Source organism: Jatropha curcas, chromosome 1, assembly GCF_041381405.1.
Source record: "Jatropha curcas cultivar XTBG-Jc1 chromosome 1, XTBG_Jcur_1.0, whole genome shotgun sequence".
Classification (NCBI taxonomy): domain Eukaryota; kingdom Viridiplantae; phylum Streptophyta; class Magnoliopsida; order Malpighiales; family Euphorbiaceae; genus Jatropha; species Jatropha curcas.
The window spans coordinates 32,604,337-32,624,667 of NC_143151.1; the positions used below are offsets into that span (position 1 = coordinate 32,604,337).

General features: G+C 34.8%; 3 protein-coding genes across 4 annotated transcripts; 1 reads left to right on the forward strand and 2 right to left on the reverse strand.

Annotated features, from left to right (window-relative positions):
- Positions 1–4,675: 4,675 nt before the first annotated feature.
- On the forward strand, positions 4,676–9,994 carry LOC105631512 (EARLY FLOWERING protein). 2 transcript variants are annotated; one of them, XM_089724051.1, is made up of 6 exons: positions 4,676–5,332; positions 5,428–5,502; positions 5,696–6,048; positions 6,785–7,803; positions 8,665–8,716; positions 8,830–9,994. In XM_089724051.1, the coding sequence occupies exons 3-6, from the start codon at positions 5,824–5,826 to the stop codon at positions 9,832–9,834; spliced, it is 2,301 nt and encodes a 766-aa protein (XP_089580177.1). In that variant the 5' UTR covers positions 4,676–5,332; positions 5,428–5,502; positions 5,696–5,823; the 3' UTR covers positions 9,835–9,994. The 2 variants fall into 2 exon arrangements, with proteins under 2 accessions (XP_089580177.1, XP_012069044.1); XM_012213654.4 differs by having other exon boundaries at positions 4,676–5,502.
- Positions 9,995–10,678: 684 nt separating this feature from the next.
- Positions 10,679–12,712, reverse strand: LOC105631511 (protein neprosin). The gene is made up of 7 exons (XM_012213653.4): positions 12,417–12,712; positions 12,198–12,284; positions 11,914–12,114; positions 11,659–11,817; positions 11,527–11,571; positions 11,273–11,419; positions 10,679–11,146 (listed from the first exon to the last, which is right to left on the reverse strand). The coding sequence occupies exons 1-7, from the start codon at positions 12,567–12,569 to the stop codon at positions 10,769–10,771; spliced, it is 1,170 nt and encodes a 389-aa protein (XP_012069043.1). The 5' UTR covers positions 12,570–12,712; the 3' UTR covers positions 10,679–10,768.
- A 223-nt stretch (positions 12,713–12,935) lies between these two features.
- On the reverse strand, positions 12,936–19,151 carry LOC105631510 (RNA methyltransferase family protein). Its single transcript, XM_012213651.4, has 10 exons — positions 18,665–19,151; positions 17,627–17,869; positions 16,634–16,795; positions 15,838–15,944; positions 15,300–15,408; positions 14,868–15,023; positions 14,610–14,725; positions 14,357–14,523; positions 13,490–13,620; positions 12,936–13,410 (listed from the first exon to the last, which is right to left on the reverse strand). The coding sequence occupies exons 1-10, from the start codon at positions 19,079–19,081 to the stop codon at positions 13,303–13,305; spliced, it is 1,716 nt and encodes a 571-aa protein (XP_012069041.1). The 5' UTR covers positions 19,082–19,151; the 3' UTR covers positions 12,936–13,302.
- Between the last annotated feature and the right edge of the window lie 1,180 nt (positions 19,152–20,331).

Genomic DNA, 20,331 nt, shown 5'->3' on the forward strand with positions numbered 1-20,331 from the left:
ATGATATGTCCCGATTTATATATCCAGCCAAAAGAAAAATAACCATCATGTACATTTATATTCCTAGCATGTCCCTTGGCAGGTACATGAACGAAAATGATACGCCATTAATGCATTTGCAAACCATTTATTGAGACTTTCACAGGTTAATCCAAACTATTAAAATTTATTTTTACTATAATATGTTTTAATTACTAAATTTCAAAATAATTAAATAATTGTTTAAAATTAATTTTTTGCCACATCATTTAAAAGCTGCTTTTTGAAAAATCAATTTTGAATCCGAGTAGTAAATAGATTTACTTCTTTCACTGAGATTGGAAATTTAAAACATAAATAGTAAAAATGGTAGCAGGGGTCAAAAAAGTTCAGCAACTATCACATCTGGACCGTTAATCAAAATCAAAATGGGACCATGTTGACGCTTGATTAAGGGGGAAAAAATAGCCGCTGGTCCACTTTTATCCCTATACAATGTCAAAATATTAATTAATGCCATTTTTGGTGTCTTCCCGCGTTATTTCGGTAATATCCTGTTAGGCCTTAACCGTTTCTGAGCTGTCGTCGTCTTGCTCTCCAGTTCGGCTCGGCTAGTTAAGCTAAGCTGTGATATGTTCGTGTGGGGGGTGGTCCCACGACGAAACTTTTGTAGGACCCACTACTACTAGCCCTCCGTGGCTGTGCTTCTATTATTGTTACTTGCGCACACGTGAACTCAACGTTCCTATTCACACGTGGCGTGATTCCATTGGATGGTCACCTGTTCAGATGGCCGTCTCCCACATGGGGGAAATCAAGACGGTGCTAGAGCTGTAAGCTGGGACCATCTGATTCTAGTCTTTCTTGTTTAATTTTTGAACATTATCCTCTACAATTTTAATCAAGGTCTCTATCATCTTTGATGTTGATGTCCTGCACTTGATCTTCATTTTTGTCCTTTTTTTTCCCACTAAATTTCTTAACTATTTTGATGATAAAATTTAAATTTTTCTTCATTTTATCTTATTTAGAGTCATTTTGAAATAATGACTTAGCTTATGTTTCCAGCATCACAAGTGACATTTTAGTGAATGACGAGTCACATTATTCCTTACTAAATAGGATTTTATAATAATTACTTATTAAAATTAGTTATTTTAATAGTTATTAAATATGTTAGTAGTCATCAATTGTTTTACTGATGCTTCATTAAATATTAAAGGAAATAATGTTTCATAATTTGCTCTTTTAAATTCTAAATACGAGTATAAACACCGTGTCATCAAATATTATAAATAATAGAGATAGTTTTAACTCTAATCAAAACACCTAAATGCTGCATAAATAGTTATTGCCAAATATGGTATAAATTTTCACTCTCACACTCAGCGATTAAGGCTATATTTTCTGCTGTTTATCTCTCTTTATTCATATTTTTTTTTAGTAATATATATATTTGAGATTAGTGCTCTTTAATTAGAGAGTAGAGAAGCATATATTCTCTATATGAATGAACATCATCAAATGCCAATTTCTGTCATTTTCCACAAAATCCATGTTAGTTTGGATAACAACTTTTCATAGATGGGAGTTGACAGATTTATATTTCCAACACCTGGTGAAAATTTCGCCACAGATTTATATACAACTAATGTGGAATGAGATCGGAATTGTAAAGATATAGTTTATAAATTCTCTATTAATTGTTTTCATGCTCCTATTAGAGTGATATTCAGATAATAAAGTTATTTTAACAGTAATGATTTTAGATTTTAAATCTCCGATCCTGCACACTTGGGTTTGTTTAAGGATTATAAAATGTTATTAGAATAGCTAATTATATCAATTTAACATAATTATGTCTCCAAAATTAATTGTTAAGGTTGAAGAGTCTAGCTCGAGACTAGCCTTATACAATTTTCTGATTTAATGTATTTGCTATACACTACGGTACAAAACAAGTAGTCTGAGCATTAATTAAATAATTAAATTGAAAGAGTTAAATGTAAATAATTTTTGAGTTTTAGCCTGAAATCTAGTATAAGCAAAAAATAATAAGGAAAGAAGCCATATCTATGGAGGGATATCACCTAAATGAATGATTATGGGAGTGTTATTAATTTTGCTCGATAGAAATGGTCATAAATAGCTAAACTCGAACCTTCTTGGGAGTGCACCTTGGGTGGTCCGTGGTTCATGGTCCATGGTTCATGGAGTATGAATAGGCATGGACCTAACTCTAACCAAGAACTGAACCCGCCTTTGAAATATTGGCATTTTAAAAACAGGTCGGCTGAATAAGATCAGCTGAACCCCACAACCTGGCCCAGTTTTTTAACCATCCTGTGTCCAAAGCCCAACGATTCGAATAATCAGGATTTACGTAGGACAGATCTATATAGACATGATTACAATTTTAGAATCGTCAGTTTCGATTATAAAAGTGGTGAAATTAGAATCGAACCACTTTTAAATGGTTTCTAAGATGGTTTTGGAACCACTGATTTTTAAAATATTTTTTTATGACTTGTAGCTTTGAGTAAATAATAATGATAACAATGATATTGAATAAAACTAAATCAATTTAATAAAAATTCTTTAAAATTGCTTTAAAAAACTATAATAAAAAAATTAGTTGAGAATTTTTTTAAGAATATTTTTTTCATGGTTTCAACCGAAACCGGACTATGGAAAATCCAAACTGTGGTCATCCCTAGATCCATAAAGAAAGGCAAATCGCTCCCTTTCGAGCATTTAAAGAAACTTCACACCTAGAGTTTGAACTCGAGAATTCTGATTAAGGAAGAGAAAATTCCTACCATCTCATCTCACCCCTTAGAGGTTGGCCAGTATCCTTTTTATACAACTTTTTTTTTTCCACAAGTATCTTTATCTTAAGTTAGGATCATATTCAGATAACATCTTTCTACAGTGATAAATATAAATTTCAAATCTTAAATTTTATGGGTAAAGTTCAATTGAAATACAATTTATTTTTGCTAAACCAACTATGTTAATATCGTTCTTAAAGTTTTTATACTTGAAAACAGCATGTCGGCAGAAGCCAAAGATGATGAGCCCAAGTCTGAGTTTGTGACCAGTAATCACAACCGGTCCACAGCCACATCACCGTTGGAGGAAGAATTTTTTCTTCTCTACGGCGACTGTGACAAGTCACGGTCGATAAATTAATGCAATTTATTCGGTTAAATTAACTTAGGTGGCAGATTTGAATTAAATACATTTACTTGTTCATGTGGATGCATGAAAGGGAGAGATTTTGTCACATTCATTGGCTCTTAGCCTCAACAACCAAAAAAGGGACCAATAGCCCATGGGGAAGGGATAGCAGCAGGGGCCCTTATCACTTTCAACTGAAGGGTCATTTTCCTTCCATTTTCTAGAACTGCCGAGTATAATCCTAGAATTCTCCAAGCTGGCTGCCTACTGCCCAGGGTGATGACACTGACCCCCACTTGTAGGCTACTTAGGTCCACTTCATCTCACACGTATGTGTCCAATTTTGTTTACTATACGTTTTGGTATTACATTTACACTCTGGGATGGAGCAAATAGTAATTAGTTAATTACCATTTACCAAGTACTAAGGCTGGCTGGCAATTTTCTTTTCTTGTTTTTCCAACTTCCAACCTCAACTTGAACTTGGGCTTTGGCCCTAAATTCTGATACTAAGCGTGGCCCACTTGGCTAATTTGGGCTATTATGCATTAAAGATCCTAAATTGAAGCATTACGGACCAAGGTTTCAAAATCGGAATCAAAACCAAAATCAGAGATTCCAGCCAATTCCTTCAACAGATCCATTATTGAGGCCCAACCCAAAAATTTCCAATTGAACAACTTATTTGAGGAACTGGGCAATTGGACACAGGAGATTAGCCTTTAATACTTGATGGTAATTGTTTGCAAATGGGCCACCCAAATAGATCCAATTCACAAATTTAGCCAAATCCACCTGATCAGTTTGGTTTGTCTCCTTTTTCATATTCAATTTTAATTTAAAATATGAAAGATTATATAAATTTTAATTTGATTTAATAAGAATTTCAAAAAATCTTCATCCGTAAAAAAGCAGTCAAATTTATTACCACGTGTAAAACTCTTAGGGGGTAATATAAAACTCTCCGTTTCACTAATAATAACAATATTAATAGGTAATTAATCACGTGCGAGTGATTAATATAGTATTTTAATTGTGATTCTCACACATCAAGACACAATCTTTGTTTCCCAAACGGGATTTGCGTAGAGCAACCCATTCCTTACGCGCCTTAATCCAGCAAACGTTGGAAAATGGGTACATTTTCATGTCAGCGGCCACCAGTCCACCACTGGTTTGGCGGTGAAGACACGATACCAGATGAGCGTGGTTACGAACTCCCAAAGAAAATCTGATCTGATCTTTACCTGATTTTTCGTTAAAAATTGTTGGCCAGATTTTTGGAAGAAAACAACACGTGGCTGTAAAATCCCGTTTGAGGTTGGCCAAATACGCATGTGAGAGAGAGAATCAGCCGTTTATCCAGCCGGTTTTCTTGCGTTTGGACTTGTCTGGCAATTGAGAACTGTAACCTTTTTTTACAATTCTTACCGATTTTTACAATTGAGAATCAGCCTTTTGGTTTCGTTAAATATGCAGTCTTTCGACTAAAAGATATCGTATTTTTAATGTTAAATTGATGGATTAAACATCAGAAAAATAGTATGTTTTAGATAGAGAGACTAAATAATAGAATGGCATTAAATCTGGGGACGAATTAGAAAAAAGCGTTGATATTTTAATAATAAGATCAAAATGAAGGGACAGGGGTACTACGTAGGGTCCATCTGAATTAGCGGGATATAACTTGATGGAACTGAAAAGGGTGGAATTGGAGAGGATGAATGTTAGAATTGGGCAAGTTTTGAGTTCTATCCGGTTGGGACCTACGAAGTCCGTATCTTTTTTTTTTTTTTTGTTAAAAAGTTCCTTTTGGGGTTTTGTGTAGCTTTTTGGGTCAGATCCTCTCCTGTGGAATTCATAGGCGAACCTCTTCCCTGGTCGAATCTATTTTTGACCACATATATCTGCTTATTCTATCTTTGCTTTCTTTTATCTTCTTTTGTTACAATATCTATCTATCTATCCCCTTTGGCCTCATAATTCTCCTGTGTTGCTTTGGGTAATGTCATGTTTTCTTCCTGTTGGTACCTGAAATTCAGTTTTGAGTTTGGTCCTTTTGGGGCGGGTTGATTCTGGGTACTTGAAAAGTTGAGCTAATTTCATCTGGGTTGTTCACTTTTAGCTCAGGATTTGATTTTGTGAGGTGGATTGCTTTTGGGTACTTGTAAAGGTAGATTTTTTTTTTTTTTTTTTTGTCAATATTCTTTCATGTGCACCAGTTCTTTGTTTACGGTTTTCAATCACGAGGAGATTTGCTTTTTTGAGGTGGGTTGATCTTCACTAGCTCCACAATTGAGCATTCTGAGCATTCTTCACCAATTGGCTGCTCTTGCTATCTGGGTAGGCCTGCCTTTGTTTTTGATGGTTAAATTTATTCGAATAGTCAATCAATTATTATTATGTTTTGTAAGTTAATCTTGGATAGAGTGAATTCTTTAGAGAAGTTACTGGTTTTGCTCTCTGAATATGCAAGTCTTTTGGTTGCTATTGATTCTCAGTGAAGTTCTATTTCCTTGCTGAATATCTTGAATAGGTCTTTTGGAAGGCATTTCTTCCACGGCTGGTTTTTGGTTTTTCCCTAAGAGGATGGACTTTGTTGTGAATTTTTGGAAAGAAATAAGTTCTTATGAGTGAATTCTTTTGGTCAAAAAAGAGAGGAGGATGAGAGGGCCAAAAGATGAGGAAAAAATCATGAGTCCTATATTTCCTAGGCTTCATGTGAATGATACAGAGAAAGGAGGGCCCAAGGCACCTCCAAGGAACAAAATGGCTCTGTATGAACAACTCAGTATCCCTTCTCAAAGGTTTAGTTCTGGATCGTCATCCATGTTGCCTCTTCCACCAAACAATGGAAACAAGTTGATTCCTTCAATGGCCTTAAGCCAGGTGGGTTTGATAATTCTTTTATTTTTTTTTCTAATTCATAAGAGATTATTTTCCCCCTCCCGCTTGAATTTGTCTGTTTTAACATTTGGCAGTGCCAATACCTTGATAAGTTTTCCAGTAATGGCTGTCTTTTTGGATTTGGACTGATTTGGAATATGTACTGTCTCTGATATAAATCATGGGCAATAAATGGCCTTGGATTATATCTTGGCTTTTTAAGCAATGCATCTATTTGTATCCTTTGTTGCAATCTTTAGGTGTTGGATTGTAGACTTCGGTATGATCTTTGATCAATATTTTGACCCTTTTATTTCCACATTGACTAGGAATAGTTTTGTTCTTGATATAGAATAAATGAAGCTACTTTGGGAGGTATATTTGTCTTCCATCTTTTTTCATTGTCTCTAAAACTTCAAAGAGTTGGTCACAAAATTTACACAATTTTTTCTAATGCCAACATTTAGGATTTTTTTTTTTTTTCAAGAGAGGGGAAAGGAGAAGCAGAGGTTCGATTCTTTGATTGCATGCACCATAATGTGGGAATATTACCACTTAGCAACTGTCAATTTTCATTTTATTGAAAAATATATTTTGAGCTCCCATGCTTCTTCTCTACCTTTACAGTTGGCTTACTAGTGATTAATGCTGATTTGCTCCATGGTTTCATCATTTCATGTGTTATGAATTTTCAATACTTATGTATCTTTTGCTGTTGTGTGAATTACTTTATTTACAGGGTGGTAGTTTTGAAAGAAGTACTTTCTGCAATTCCCCTGCATCTTCACTTTCCGAAGAGTCTTTTTCTCATTCCTTTGGTGGAGTTAAGCTAAGCACTAAAATGGCTAGCCCAGAATGGAAATCTATGAATTCCACAGATGATCGAAATTTGAAAACCACACAGCCATTATCATTTATTGCTGAAAGCAATTCGTTTCAATCACACAATTTTGCCAACTTCAAAAACGTCTCGTGCAATAAATTTGGTGATGAAAAAGATTTTGGAGTTCCTACCTCTTCCCAGTCAGGAGCTGTTTTGCTTTGTAGCAGTAAACACAATAAAGAGCAAGATAGTCAGCCTTGCTGGAATTTGAGCTTCTCAATGCAGTTCCAAAATGGTTCTGAAAAGCGGAGGAAAGGAACTGGCACCGTAAATCAAAAAGCAAGAGAGTCTATGAGGAAGCAAGCTGAAGAGAACGCAAAAATATCTCATGCTTTTCTGGATCCTGTGGAGAGACCAGCTTCAGTCCCATCAGTTCAAGATAAAACGTCAGTAGATGCATCCTCGAGCCCATCAGCTAAAGTTAAGAGAACTGAATCATTGAAGCGAGCACATCCATTGTCAAACCAGGAAAACAGTAGCAGTTCAGGGAATGTTTTGAAAGGGTTACATGGCACAAATTCCTGGCTAAATAAAAATTTTATAGAAATGCAAGACAGAAAAATAGTCCATAAAGATAAGGATTTGGTGGAATTTGCTTTGAGCATGGGTAAGGAAAACGCTTCCAAAATGAGACATGAATCATGTTCTTGGTTTTCACTTGGAAATTACAACAGAAGTCACAGTGACATTGAGAATGTCATAAAAACTAACCAAGACAAATATGGGTCTTTGCAAGTGGGAAACGTTCAAAGACGAGATGATGTCTCAAAAACTTCCATGATGGACTCTGTATCTGCTTTTGGTATAACTTCTGACAATGTTATTAGAGTAATAGGTGAGGGACAATTTTGGGAGGCAAGAAGAGCTATTGTCAAGTAAGTATTCTTCCGGTAGCTTCTATTTCCATGAGTTGCAGGGTACCAACATCAAATTTAATTTACTTTATAAAATTGATGTGCTTCTTGGAATCCTATTTAATCCAAGTTAAAATTTCCACCTCTTGTAGTTACTCGTCTCATGTGCACTGATCATTAAACGCTCTTTAGGGTGTATTTTAGATAATTCCGCAGGTTACAAGCTCTAGGAAATTTCTGCAGTCTATATTTGTATTTGTTCTGAAATCATTTAGTTACTTTTGTGGATTTTAGAGCAGTCAAAATTTCTATCTCTAATTGTCTTTTTCTGCTTCAGCAATCAGCCATATTCATCTATTCACTAAATTGAGTAGAAAATTAGGTCAGGACATAACCATATGCATAAATAATAAAACTGTGAACGTTAACACATGTATGTTTATGAAGTGATTTGGTATTCTTATATTATACTTGCAATTCATGGTTGTTTGGCAGATTTTATGGAGCAGAGCAAGTTTTAGACGAAATTACTCAAGAAAGCAAGCTCAACAACCATATGATATTTGGTCTCTTGGGTTTGGGGAGGTGGAGAGGGATGGATTGGGAGACTTAAGGGTTGTTTGTTTTGTCTTATTGACACACACTGATTTAGTTGTTGATTCTAACTCTTTCTTTCTATCTGCAACGAGTCTTTAATAAATTTTAGATGGAAATAAGCATTTATATTATAAGAGTAGACCATCTACCAAGAATTTCAAATGTAGACACCATTATTTTCTGAAATAGCACATAAGGTTCTGCTTAATCCTATACATATGGTGGTCTTCTCCTTTTTACTATTCGAGCGTTAGTGTTTGACCTGACTTGTTATTGTTTTTTCAGACAACAAAGAGAATTCAAGATACAAGTATTTGAATTACATAGGCTGATAAAGGTATGCTCACCTGATCAAGTTGCTAACGCTTTTCCTACAATTGGATCTCCATATGCTGTCTTTTCTTGATTCCTTTGGAAAGAGAACCTACAACTTGTGCTAACTTGGAACAGGTACAAATGTTGATTGCTGGATCGCCTGATTTATTGCTTGAAGATAATATTTATTTGGCAAAAGCTTCATTGGAGGTGTCTCCAGTCAAGAAGGTTGCTTCTGAGAATGCTAGAGAACAACCACCTCTAATTGATAAACAAAAGGATGTTTCTCAGAAGCCGTATCCTAGTGCTGAATTTGCTGATGAAAATGCTGTTGTGAAGCTTCCCCTTCCTCATGTGAACAATGAAACAAGTAAAGGACTTCTTACCCAACAATCAAATGACGGCTCTCATTCAGAAGGTGTACTACTGTCTCCTATTGCTGCCAATACTAGACAATCTCCATGGTGTTTCCCACCCCAAGGAAATCAGTGGTTAGTTCCAGTCATGTCCCACTCTGAGGGTCTTGTTTACAAGCCCTACGCAGGGCCGTGCCCTCCAACTGCAGGATTCATAGCGCCAGTTTATGGCAAATGTGGCCCTATGAATTTACCTGCAGGGGGTGGGGACTTTCTGAATGCAGCCTGTGGTGTTCAACAAGGGATTGGAATCCTTCCCATGATCCCTCCTTTGGGACAGACATATTTTCCACCGCATGCCATGCCGGTCATGAGTCCTTCCATCTCAGTCTCAGCAGTGGAGCTGGTGACACCATTCATTGCACCCCCGTCAAAGGATAATCAATCTTCAGCTGGGGACATTAAATTTGCCTTCCCCCATCAAAGTTCATGTAATATGTTAAGTCAGATGAGTCGTGTGATCTTGTGTGGTGGGAAATTTCAAGCATCTAAGGAAAGTGAGGTACAGGAAAGTACGGCAAGTAGCCCCTTCAAGAGGCCAAAAGGAGATGCACTTCCTTTTTTTCCTACAGAACCAACAACCCAGGTATCAGATCCAAATGTTCAACTGAATGAGCTGCGTACACACGTGATTAAGGTTGTTCCTCACAACCCTAAATCAGCAACTGAATCAGCAGCTCGGATTTTCCAGTCCATACAAGAAGAAAGAAAACTGTATGACTAGTTTTTTGGAATTTTGTTTTCAGCGAGACATACTGGTGGAAATGATAGTGATCTTAGAAGCCTTATGAAATATACTTTTGTATATGTATTTCTGTTATACATATTAAAAGCATGTAAATACATTTTGTTTAATGTCAATTGGACCATTCCCTTTTCATGAAGGTTGCCTTGTACTGGTTGCTTCTCTTATCTTTCTAAATTCAAAGTTTTCAGGAGAAAAGATCAAGCACTTCATAATGACCTGACCGGGAAATAACCATGAATTTATTTGTCAAATTTAAAATGCTAATAGTAGTGAGTTGTGATTACTAATTAGCTAGTTTGCATAGGGCACACATCATAAATTTCATATCTATATATTTAAAATTTGGGACTGAATTCTTAAAGAATGCTGATATTGCACGCCTAAAAGGTGTTTATTTTCCCCAACCTTCCTTAGGAAAATGCCCACTTCCCATTTCTGTTGATTGGTCCTGTATTTAACTATCTTTGCCAACTTCTCCACCCCAGCATATATAAATATAATTAGAGCCTTCCTTAGATAAACTTGTCAGTATGGAGTTAGGCCAGTATCCTGTTTTATATGTCAACAAAATGTGAAAAAAATAATAAAGATAAGCATAATATAAAACTTAAATAAATGTAGGGTTTGTTCAATAAAAGTAATAATTTCAATAGTTGTCAGCTGTTTAACTAGCATTTCATAACATTTTATAATATGCTTCTTCATCCAATGTTAAGCTACGCTACATCACTGAACAATATAAATAATAGAGATAGAGTTTTGATTTTATTCAAAATTCTAAAAGCTATATGAAATATGTTGCTGAACACGACCGTAAATATAAAATAAAAATTTATATGTCATTTGATTAATATTCTTGCTCTTTATTTAAATACTTGCTTCTGTGTTGAAAATAAGGTAATTAATTGCTCTACAGGCATCGTGGTGAAAATCCAGGACCCCCATAATAAAAGTGAACTCCAAAATCCTTGTTTTTTTTTCCAACTTTCAAGTCATAGCAAGAAGGCTTTGTGACATAAGGCATAAGATGTTCAGGATCTCTCATTTTACCCAAATTGTCTATATATCCAAGACCCCAAAATGCACTTGCTTTTCCGAACCCTTCTCCTGGAAAAAGCCCACTTCCCATTTGAGTAGATGTATGGCGACCATGATATTGAAAATTCACAACCAATCCACCCCAATTTATTAATGTTGATCTATTAGCTAGACTTGTTAATATTGATGGAGGCCAATATCCTACTTCTTGACCATGCACTTGCAGCCACCAGTTCCCACTCTTCATGTCCTGAAACAAATTAAATAATCGTTTTCATCAATCAGACCATCAGAGTTTTCACAGCTTCAACAGAGCTAAAAGGTGGGTTACTCTTGTTTTGTACTTAAAATGTTCTTTCGGCCTTTAATTAAGTACCTTGTGTATAGTTATGTCTATAGAATATTGCGGGCCATCGTATTTGGAGATTGGTTCTATAGCAGCACCAAAAGCAATTCTATGGTTGGTTTGCACAAAACCAGGGCAATCAAGATTGTAGCAACCTGTACTTTGATAATTGTCTCTCTAACAGATCAAATTATAAAACTTCAATAAGTTACATAAATAGATCAATTTAACCAATTAAGACCATTCTTGAAACTTTAATAGAAAGGAAATGATTCTTGAATTACCGTCCAATAACTATAAAACCTTGTATCCTTTTCCCCTTTGTTAACCTGAAATCATTATTTATTTTGACAAATTAAGTGAAATTTAAATATCAAAATTAGAAATTTATATATAATATAGTCTCTGTTATGTACCTTCCAACCAGCCTGAATAAAGTTAAGACCTTGGTCACGTCCTGCTACAACCCAAATTTGAGCCGAACTAACTTCTGTACCAAAAGTTGCAGGATTCCATACATTAAGTCTTGCTTGTGCTCCTAAGAAGTTGCCACCGTCCGCAGAGACTTGGGCGTGCTAATTTATACAACCAAGCAGAAAATGAAAATTAAAAATATAAATTTTCGTTCAGTGGAAAATGAAATTTAAATACAGGGAATTGGTGCAGAGTACCTCATAAATATCATTACTATAAACGCTTCTATTATAGTGTGTCTGGTTTGGGATAATTGGTCTAGGTTTCAGAGGATTAAATACTTGTGTTCTTACAATAGGAATTGTTCCTTTAGGGCATTTTCCTTTCTTATTCCATTCTTGAAAAAGGACAGAGTTGTTGCTTGTCATGATTCCACCAGGATAGGAACTGGGTTTCAACTGCACAATCAAATATAAAATCATAGTAAAGTTCGTTCTTTTTAATGAATCATCTTTAAAAAGAGTTCAAATAACAGAATAACCTGTATTTTGTGATTCTTGAGGAGTGGATGACTAAAAGCTGGTTGTTTGTAGATGTCAACACAGTCAATTACATCACCGTCTTCAACCTGCAATACCAATTGAGTTTAAAAAGTTATTTGGAAATTAAAATTAATCCATTAAAAATCTTTAAATTATGAAGATTAAGAATAGTCAAAAACAAGAAAATAAACAATTCAGTTGGTGCTTATAAGTACAACCTTTATGGTTTTGACTGTTCCTGTATGCTTAGCCATTTCCATGTCTTTCATTGTTGCTTTGATCATTGCATCACCACCATTGAAGATGTAAGATAATGCCACAAACACATAGATGTAGCTTCTAATTTTGATCACATGGTTCCCCTCAGTCATTGTGAAATTTTCGTACTTTGTGTTTGTGATATGAAATTAATCCGTGAATTTTATGCTTCTATCCCTTCTCTCTTATATGGGTAAGGTGTTTCATTCTTTTTCCCTTAAATTTTAGAATCCCCTTCTGTAAACATTAATAATTACTTGCAACAACAAAATGAAAAGGCACAGATTTGTTTGGATTTGAGTATTAATTACGCATACATTGCATTACCGATTCATGAACACGGCGTATTTATTATCAGCTGGAGAAGGGACTTCCAATTATATCATAGTTCTCAACCTGCAGCTGTAAAGTTTAAAAATTGAGGGAAAAAAATGTAAATATACCTGAAAATTTCAAATACCAACCACTTCCCTCGAGAATATCTAAACACTGTCAACTGCAGATTATCATAACCGTTTTGGAAATGAACACAAATCACTATACAGAAAAATATGAAATTGTAGCTAGAATCTGTCACTTGTTTCGACTCTACAATTAAGTTTCTCTTTTAAACTACTAATTGAATGTAAAATTAAGCTGCATTCTTTTGAGACCTGCTTTGGCTATCATCCCTGTAGGCATCTCGAGGCTCCAAAAATTAGCTTCAAATAAACATGGGAAGCAAAAGAAACTCAATCATCTCTGAAGAAAATAATCACCCTTCTATTTCGGAAATCAGAGTAGAGCATTGGTCAAAAAGCTCACGTCTTGAACCTTACTGGTCTGGATATGCGTTGTAAGTGAAGATCAGCAAAGCTCTAACAGGCAAACACACTCTATGTGAGGGGTGTGAGGAAACATGTCCACCGGCTGTAGGCTTTTTAGTTTGTAACATCCTTTTATATTTTGCTCTTTCTGCACAAAGATTTCAGAAATTTAGATTACAGATATGGTTTCAATTTCCAAAAGCAGAGCGGTCAGTAAGACTACATACCACACCATGGCAAAGGTAATCGAGGTCACGTGCACATGTGGCTGGATTACATGATACATAAACAATACGAGGAGCCTTAAGCTTTAACAGAAATTTAATCAACTTCATGTGCATACCAGGACGATTTGGATCTGCAAAATGTCACATCAAAGCAAAATTGAGAATACTTGGTGCTGGAATTGTCATCTTTTAATGAAATTTAATTCAATTTTCTTTTTGCCAATCAATAAAATAGAACCTTAAACATTAGCTTCCCCTACTCCCAACCCCCTCATCCTCAAGCTAAAAAAAAATAAGTTATCTAATTTCAGTTGTTGTCAATAAAATCAATATCCAAGAATCCTTCACAGACCCATGGCCAGTGCAGGCTTATTGCATCACAGTTCATACTGGCAAAAAGTACTTTGTACATGCTTCTCATGTTACTTGCAAAGATAGGTATTTAAAATACTAAGAAATTTGATTGTTAATTGCCAAAATAGATCCAATTTACTAATCATTTCAAATTTGGGAACAAATATAAAAAGAAAAGACATCCACTGCAATGAAGCATAAAAGAGATAGCAGAGTTTGTCAGACAAGTTCAATATGCTGAAGGGTACATTCGGAAATGAAATCATGCAGACCAATAGAAAGAGAAAAAATGGAGTCCTCAAGCAAAAAGTTTAATGAACTTGGCAAAGTCAATATTATGTCCCTTCCCAACCCATGCACAATTTCTGAAATAAATAAAAGAAGAAAAGAAAGCTATATTGTCCTTCTTGAGTAAATAAATATGCATAATATCAAACAATATACTTTGAACATTTCAAGGAAAAACCAATAGGTATGCTGCAAGTTTTACAAGGCATCTGACAAGAAAATAACCTGAAATGACAACATCAGGCTTTGGGAAATTGTTGCCAAAATTTTCACCAATTTTGTTAAGATCCCCTTGCACAAATGTGGCATTAGTGATGCCATTCAGCTCGGCATTCCTAAAAGCATCTGAGATTGCTTGAGGAACAACTTCATAGCCATAAACATGCTTAGCCCTATAAAGACAAAGGCGCCAAAATAAAACATGATGTCAGATTGATTGTACTCTACATATAGAACTGACTGAACAGTAGAGATATACCCTCTGGCAAGAGTCAGACCAATGGTGCCCGTTCCGCAAAATAGGTCAAGAACAATTTCTGATCCATCTCCTCTGAGACCAGCACAATCTTCAATAAGTTTGTACAGAACCTCTGCCTAAACAGTATCAAATCTTTCCATTTTACTGGTTATGGACAGAACAAATCAAACGGAATAAAGAGAGTATGGAGAGGGGGTTGTTAAGAAGTATGAAACCTTAGAAAGCATTCAATCTACAGTTATTCCATGATGCATGTACCTGATGTGTATTTGTCTGAAAGAAAGAGTTGGCTGAAATTTGAAAGGTAAGTCCTCGTAAGACCTCTGTGATGGTGGATTTGCCATACAAAGTGTATTCCTCCTCTCCAACAGATGTGTTGCCAACAGAGGAATTTACATTATTCATGATGCTTACCTACCAGTTATCAACAAGAAAAGAGAACAGAGATAAATAAGGAATAAAGCAACCTGGGTAGGATTGTCTCAGCATATGTTGCAATCTCAGTCTCATACTGGGGTCAAGTAATCAATGGTTTTGACATGAATTGGAGTCAGTTAGAACTGCTCCGACACATAATGCATGTGTAGCACTACATTAAATAATAGGATCCATCAAAATGTGGGTCAACAAAAGGAGGCCCATGGAAGTTATAACTGAATACTAGAATATCTTGGAATTAGCAATACAAACCACTTCTGGGATAGCTGAAATCTTTTCCATTAGGGGCTTCAGCAGCTCTGGCTTGTAGGATGAGGTGACAAAGTTAACCATGAGCTCAAGCGAACCAGACTCAGCATTCCTGAATCACTAATCATAAGTACTGAATTGGAAAAGGAAAAAAAAAATTGCAATGATAAATCAGAAATATGACAGTCAAACGATTGCCTCATGGTGACACTTTTCATTTTCTAAGGTGTTCATAGCCTCTTGAAATGCTGAATTCTCATATGAATATGTCAATTAACTAATGCAAAATTAGAATCTGTTAAATCCTTATTCTTGATTTTATGTAATTCAAACCATAGTTAACTTGGGACTCTTAACCAAGAAAACATAATTAGATGTCACTTCATTATTTACCTGACAGCTGTTTGATAGGACATCCATACATATTAAATTCACATGTTCATTCCCCAGTTCAATGTGACAATTATGTGACAGATAGACTTGAGCGTCTTTCAAGTAAGATGAAAATTAAGCTTGAGGAATATAACAGAGTTCACGGTACCTTCCAGTTCTTAGCATTAGGTGCTTGAGAAACCCAGCATGAGAATAAACATTATAAGGAGTAAGGCCCACTGAATCCCTCCAACAATCTTGGACAGTTGCTAGAACCTGTTTGTCAGAAATGCACGTCAAAGAACGCACGAAACATACAGTTCCTTTTACATAAATCCTATAATACATTATCATATACAAGGATTTCAATAATAATTGGTGAGTTGAAAATCCACTAAACAGCAAGAAAACTGAAAGGAAAAGTCGCAAACTCTGTGTAGATTGGGAATAAAATCCAAAATGCTTCACGTATTCATGTGGCATTGTTATTTGCTTCACTTTTTTTTTTCCTCCTGTTTGACATCCTTATGCATGGCATAAAAATACTGTTTTGGGCATGTAACGACAGTAAAACAGAAAACAACAAAAACATAAATCTAAACCTGGAGTAGATAAACTAAAATACTACTACACTAATAGAAATTTGTGCCCACATCACTACCTATTACATTGATGCCATGGAGTGCATAACTCTAAAACGTGTCTCCAAATTAAGCAAATCTTTATAAAACCTAACAGTAAATAAGGAATTTTTATTTACCTAGAGAATATTAGTTGTCATAGACCATCAGACTGCAACATAAATTCCAATGAAATTAACAAAAGGTGAATCCCTGATGTAATTGGTAGAAACTAGCAAAAACTTTCTCAAAAAATCACTCATATTCAATGTGCAGTGCAGAACCCCCACACAAAAATCCCAGTGAATATAAATACATCCAATAATACATTTAAAACAAGCATACCGTGTTAGCAGGCTCACTTTGTAACAAGCACCCGTCAACATTTAGAACCTTGTCAAAAAAGCCTGGAGCATGCAGTCCCAATGCATAGCTTTCACTGCCTTCTTGTTTCTCTCCTATTAACTCCTTAGGTAGCCATTTTTGAGGACCAAATGAGAACTCCATCTGCCAGAGTCAAGTAGCAGCTAAAACATTTTCTGTTTACATGGTTTGAAAAGCAAAGTATATAGCGGCTACATATTCTCACGTTGGAAAAATGCAAAATTTTGGATAACCACATACATGATAAATATGACAAGATTATGATGACATGCACTACAAGTAGAATTAAGAAACCATATTGCAAATTCAACACCTAAAATTTATCTCCTTGTATTCTCCTTGACTAACTAATGAGATATCACAAGGACTATAATGGCAGCATACTGAATGTGGTCACTAATTTCCAAGATCATTTTACATCATTTTCCATTGATTGAAGGTGGAGAGGAGATTCCAATATAGGGGCACATGATACATGAGTCATTTTATTTATTTTTCAGAATAAGCATCAATGTTTTCTATACCTTTTGATCTGAACAGCATCTGTGGAGAATTTTGCAGAAAATAAAGGTATCACACTCTACAAACAATTATAGTTTTCAGCTGCTAGATAAAGACAGAGAGTCTACAGTTATTGCATACAAGTACAACAATTTGTTTTGGTTGCTGAAGGCGAGCTCAAGAATTAAAATAAAGCCTTTGTTTTCATTCCTTAATTTGTTTGGTTATCCAACAGAATGAAAGTGATGTCTTTGTAATAAATGAGCCTTGCAATACCCAGTTTTCATCCCCATATAGGGGCTAATAGTATTAGAAACAAGAAAAGGGAATGAATCTCAATTCCTCTTCCCGTTTTCTCATCCCCTGAATCAAAAGGGGCCTAAGTTCAACTGTTTGCAAAAATGTTTATGCTCAACCAGTTTTTAAAATGTTTATGCTCTACAGAACATTTACCTTATTTCTATAATGGAATTGAAAATCACAGGGAACAATGGGCTTCATAATGCTATAAAATTCTGGATCTTTATCTGAAAATTTCCCAACATTTACCACCAACCCATGGACTTGCTGTTCCTTAGCTTTGAGCTGAGCCTCGTACACCAGATTTTGAGTTTTACAACCCCCACAATATGCAGCATACTCACAAGGGGCATCTACAATATCCAAATGAGGGGATAACGTTTTCACCTTAGTTACCTGTCCATTTATTGAAACAAAACAGATCACTAGTTAGACACAATACAACCAAATGACAAAATAAATTACAAACATCTAAATATGTTATCTTTTTAATTTACCAAATTTAGCACAATAAAAAGGTTAATCTTAGTATTTTTTTTTTTATTTTGTTTTATTTTTTCCCCTTCCCACGCCCCCTCTCCCCTTTCCTTCCCCTTCCTTCCCCATCTCTGCCCCACACTCTTCTATAAAAATCAGGTGACGGCACCGGAAATTGCATGAGCTAACACCAGACAAAGAAAGAGGGTTGCACACTTCATCAAATTGTACACCAAAGCAAATGAATTACAAGGACAAGGAATAAGCAAAACCGATGCAAGATCTATTCAATTCAGTTACCACAACTTCTTTTGGTGCAAACTAATTTAGACTTGCTTTCACTTCTGTGGATTTTATTTCATAACCATGACATCCAATATAAGAAGAAACTGCACAAATAAGGAAACAACAGTCTCAATACTAAGCAACAAACCCATTATAGTCTTTAATTAATTTTCTGCAGATTATCCACAAAATTTTTTGAAGCACCCAGTATCAATTGGACTAAAATTCACAAATTAAAGCAACCTTTTTTAACAAGTGCCTCTCTTCAGAAGATGAAACCACCCAGCTGACAATTTACTAAAACCAATTTTAAATTTTCTTACATTTTCTTGACATTTTGAGGAATCAACATTTTCTTGACATTTTGAGGAATCAAATACAATCCATAAGAACAATTTGCGTGATAAGCTTGAGAAAAGGGAAAAATACCTCAGCATAACTTCCTTTTCTGCGTGTTACCCGGCCAATGAATCTTTCACCAGGAAGTGCACGGTCACACATGAGAACGAACCCAGTATCGGGCACTTTGCATACACCCTTCCCCTTGAAAGCCAAAGACTCACAAACCAACTCCAAAGTCTGGCCTCTCTTCGGGAAAAATGAGTTAGAATTATTGTTAACTCCAATTGATTCCACAATATCATTCTTGATGTTTTTGTCACTGTTACTGAGTCGGGTTTGTTGGGTTTTCTGGGTTCTTTCTTGTTGTCGCTGCTGCTGCGGATCTTGAGTGAAGGGAGAAGGAGAAAGAGAGGCTGAAGAATGGAGCTTTTGAAGTTTGTTGAGTCTATGGAGCCACAAGTGAGTGGCTGGTAAGTGTCTCAGGGTGTTAGTTGGCATAGTCATGGTGGCAGTGAAGGTGGTTTATGGTTTGTGTCAGGGAGGGAAAAAATGGAGTGAAAGTAGATTTTGGTTTTTGGGGATAGAGGGTATTCAGGGTATTTTCAAATTTTCCGGAGGGCAATTAAGTAGTCCGAAAAGATTACTTAGGCTCATAATTTTGTTCAGTATATTTTATGAAAAAAAAAAACTAAATTCAATTTATTAAGATATTATAATTTAATTTACGTAATTTTATTAAAATTTTACTTATGAATAAGATTATATTTATATCCAATAATATTTTATGCTTTAATAAATGATTATAAATTATTATACTTTGCTAGAATATATATATATATATATATATATATATATATATATATATATATATGCTTATTTCTTGCACAATAGTGTCAAATAGCTTGGTGGGAAGATAACTTAAAGATAACTTAATTGATATACAAAAGTCATGGGTTTAATATTATTAATAGGCATAAAATTCTGATTTATCCGCCCACTTAAATTCAGATATGCTCCAAATTCGATGCTAATACTAAAATTATAATCCAAACCCATTTATACACCATCTAAAATCGGGTCGGGTCGGATAAAATTATCATCCCTACTCGTAATTTAATTTTTGCATACATGATTCTTATTTGATGAGATTAGATATTAGTCCTTAAAATACTTAATTGAGTTCAAATAGACTCTGATTTAAAACATAATTCAAATATTGATTATTGTCATAATAATAAATCAATAAATAGTACAATTTAGAGATTAAATATTTATCTTTTTTTTATTTTAATATTTAGATTTGTAATTAAGTTCAAATTTAGGATTCTTGATTGAATTCGATATTAGTATTTTTATGATGTATACTACATAGGACTAATAATATTTGACCTTAAGATATTTTTGTCCGCTTAGTTGTTCCCGGGAGGTATCTTCTGCCTGCATCACACTATTAATTTTGCATTGTTTGCAACCATCAGTATTTCTTCTCTCCTATAGAATCTTGGGTCTCATTGTCTTATAGGTTATGAACGAGTCACGGATCGTTTCCCTCCCGAGGTAACACATTATATTTTCTCTTGAGATTTTCTTATGCTTATATATCGTAGCACTTAAAATAATAATAATCAATTAAATTAAAATTTCATTAAAAATAATAATTAAATATATTATATTCTTACCATATTAAATATTTACATTATATAGTATAACATAACCAATTAAAATGAATTTATCTTTATTTTTTCAATTAATAA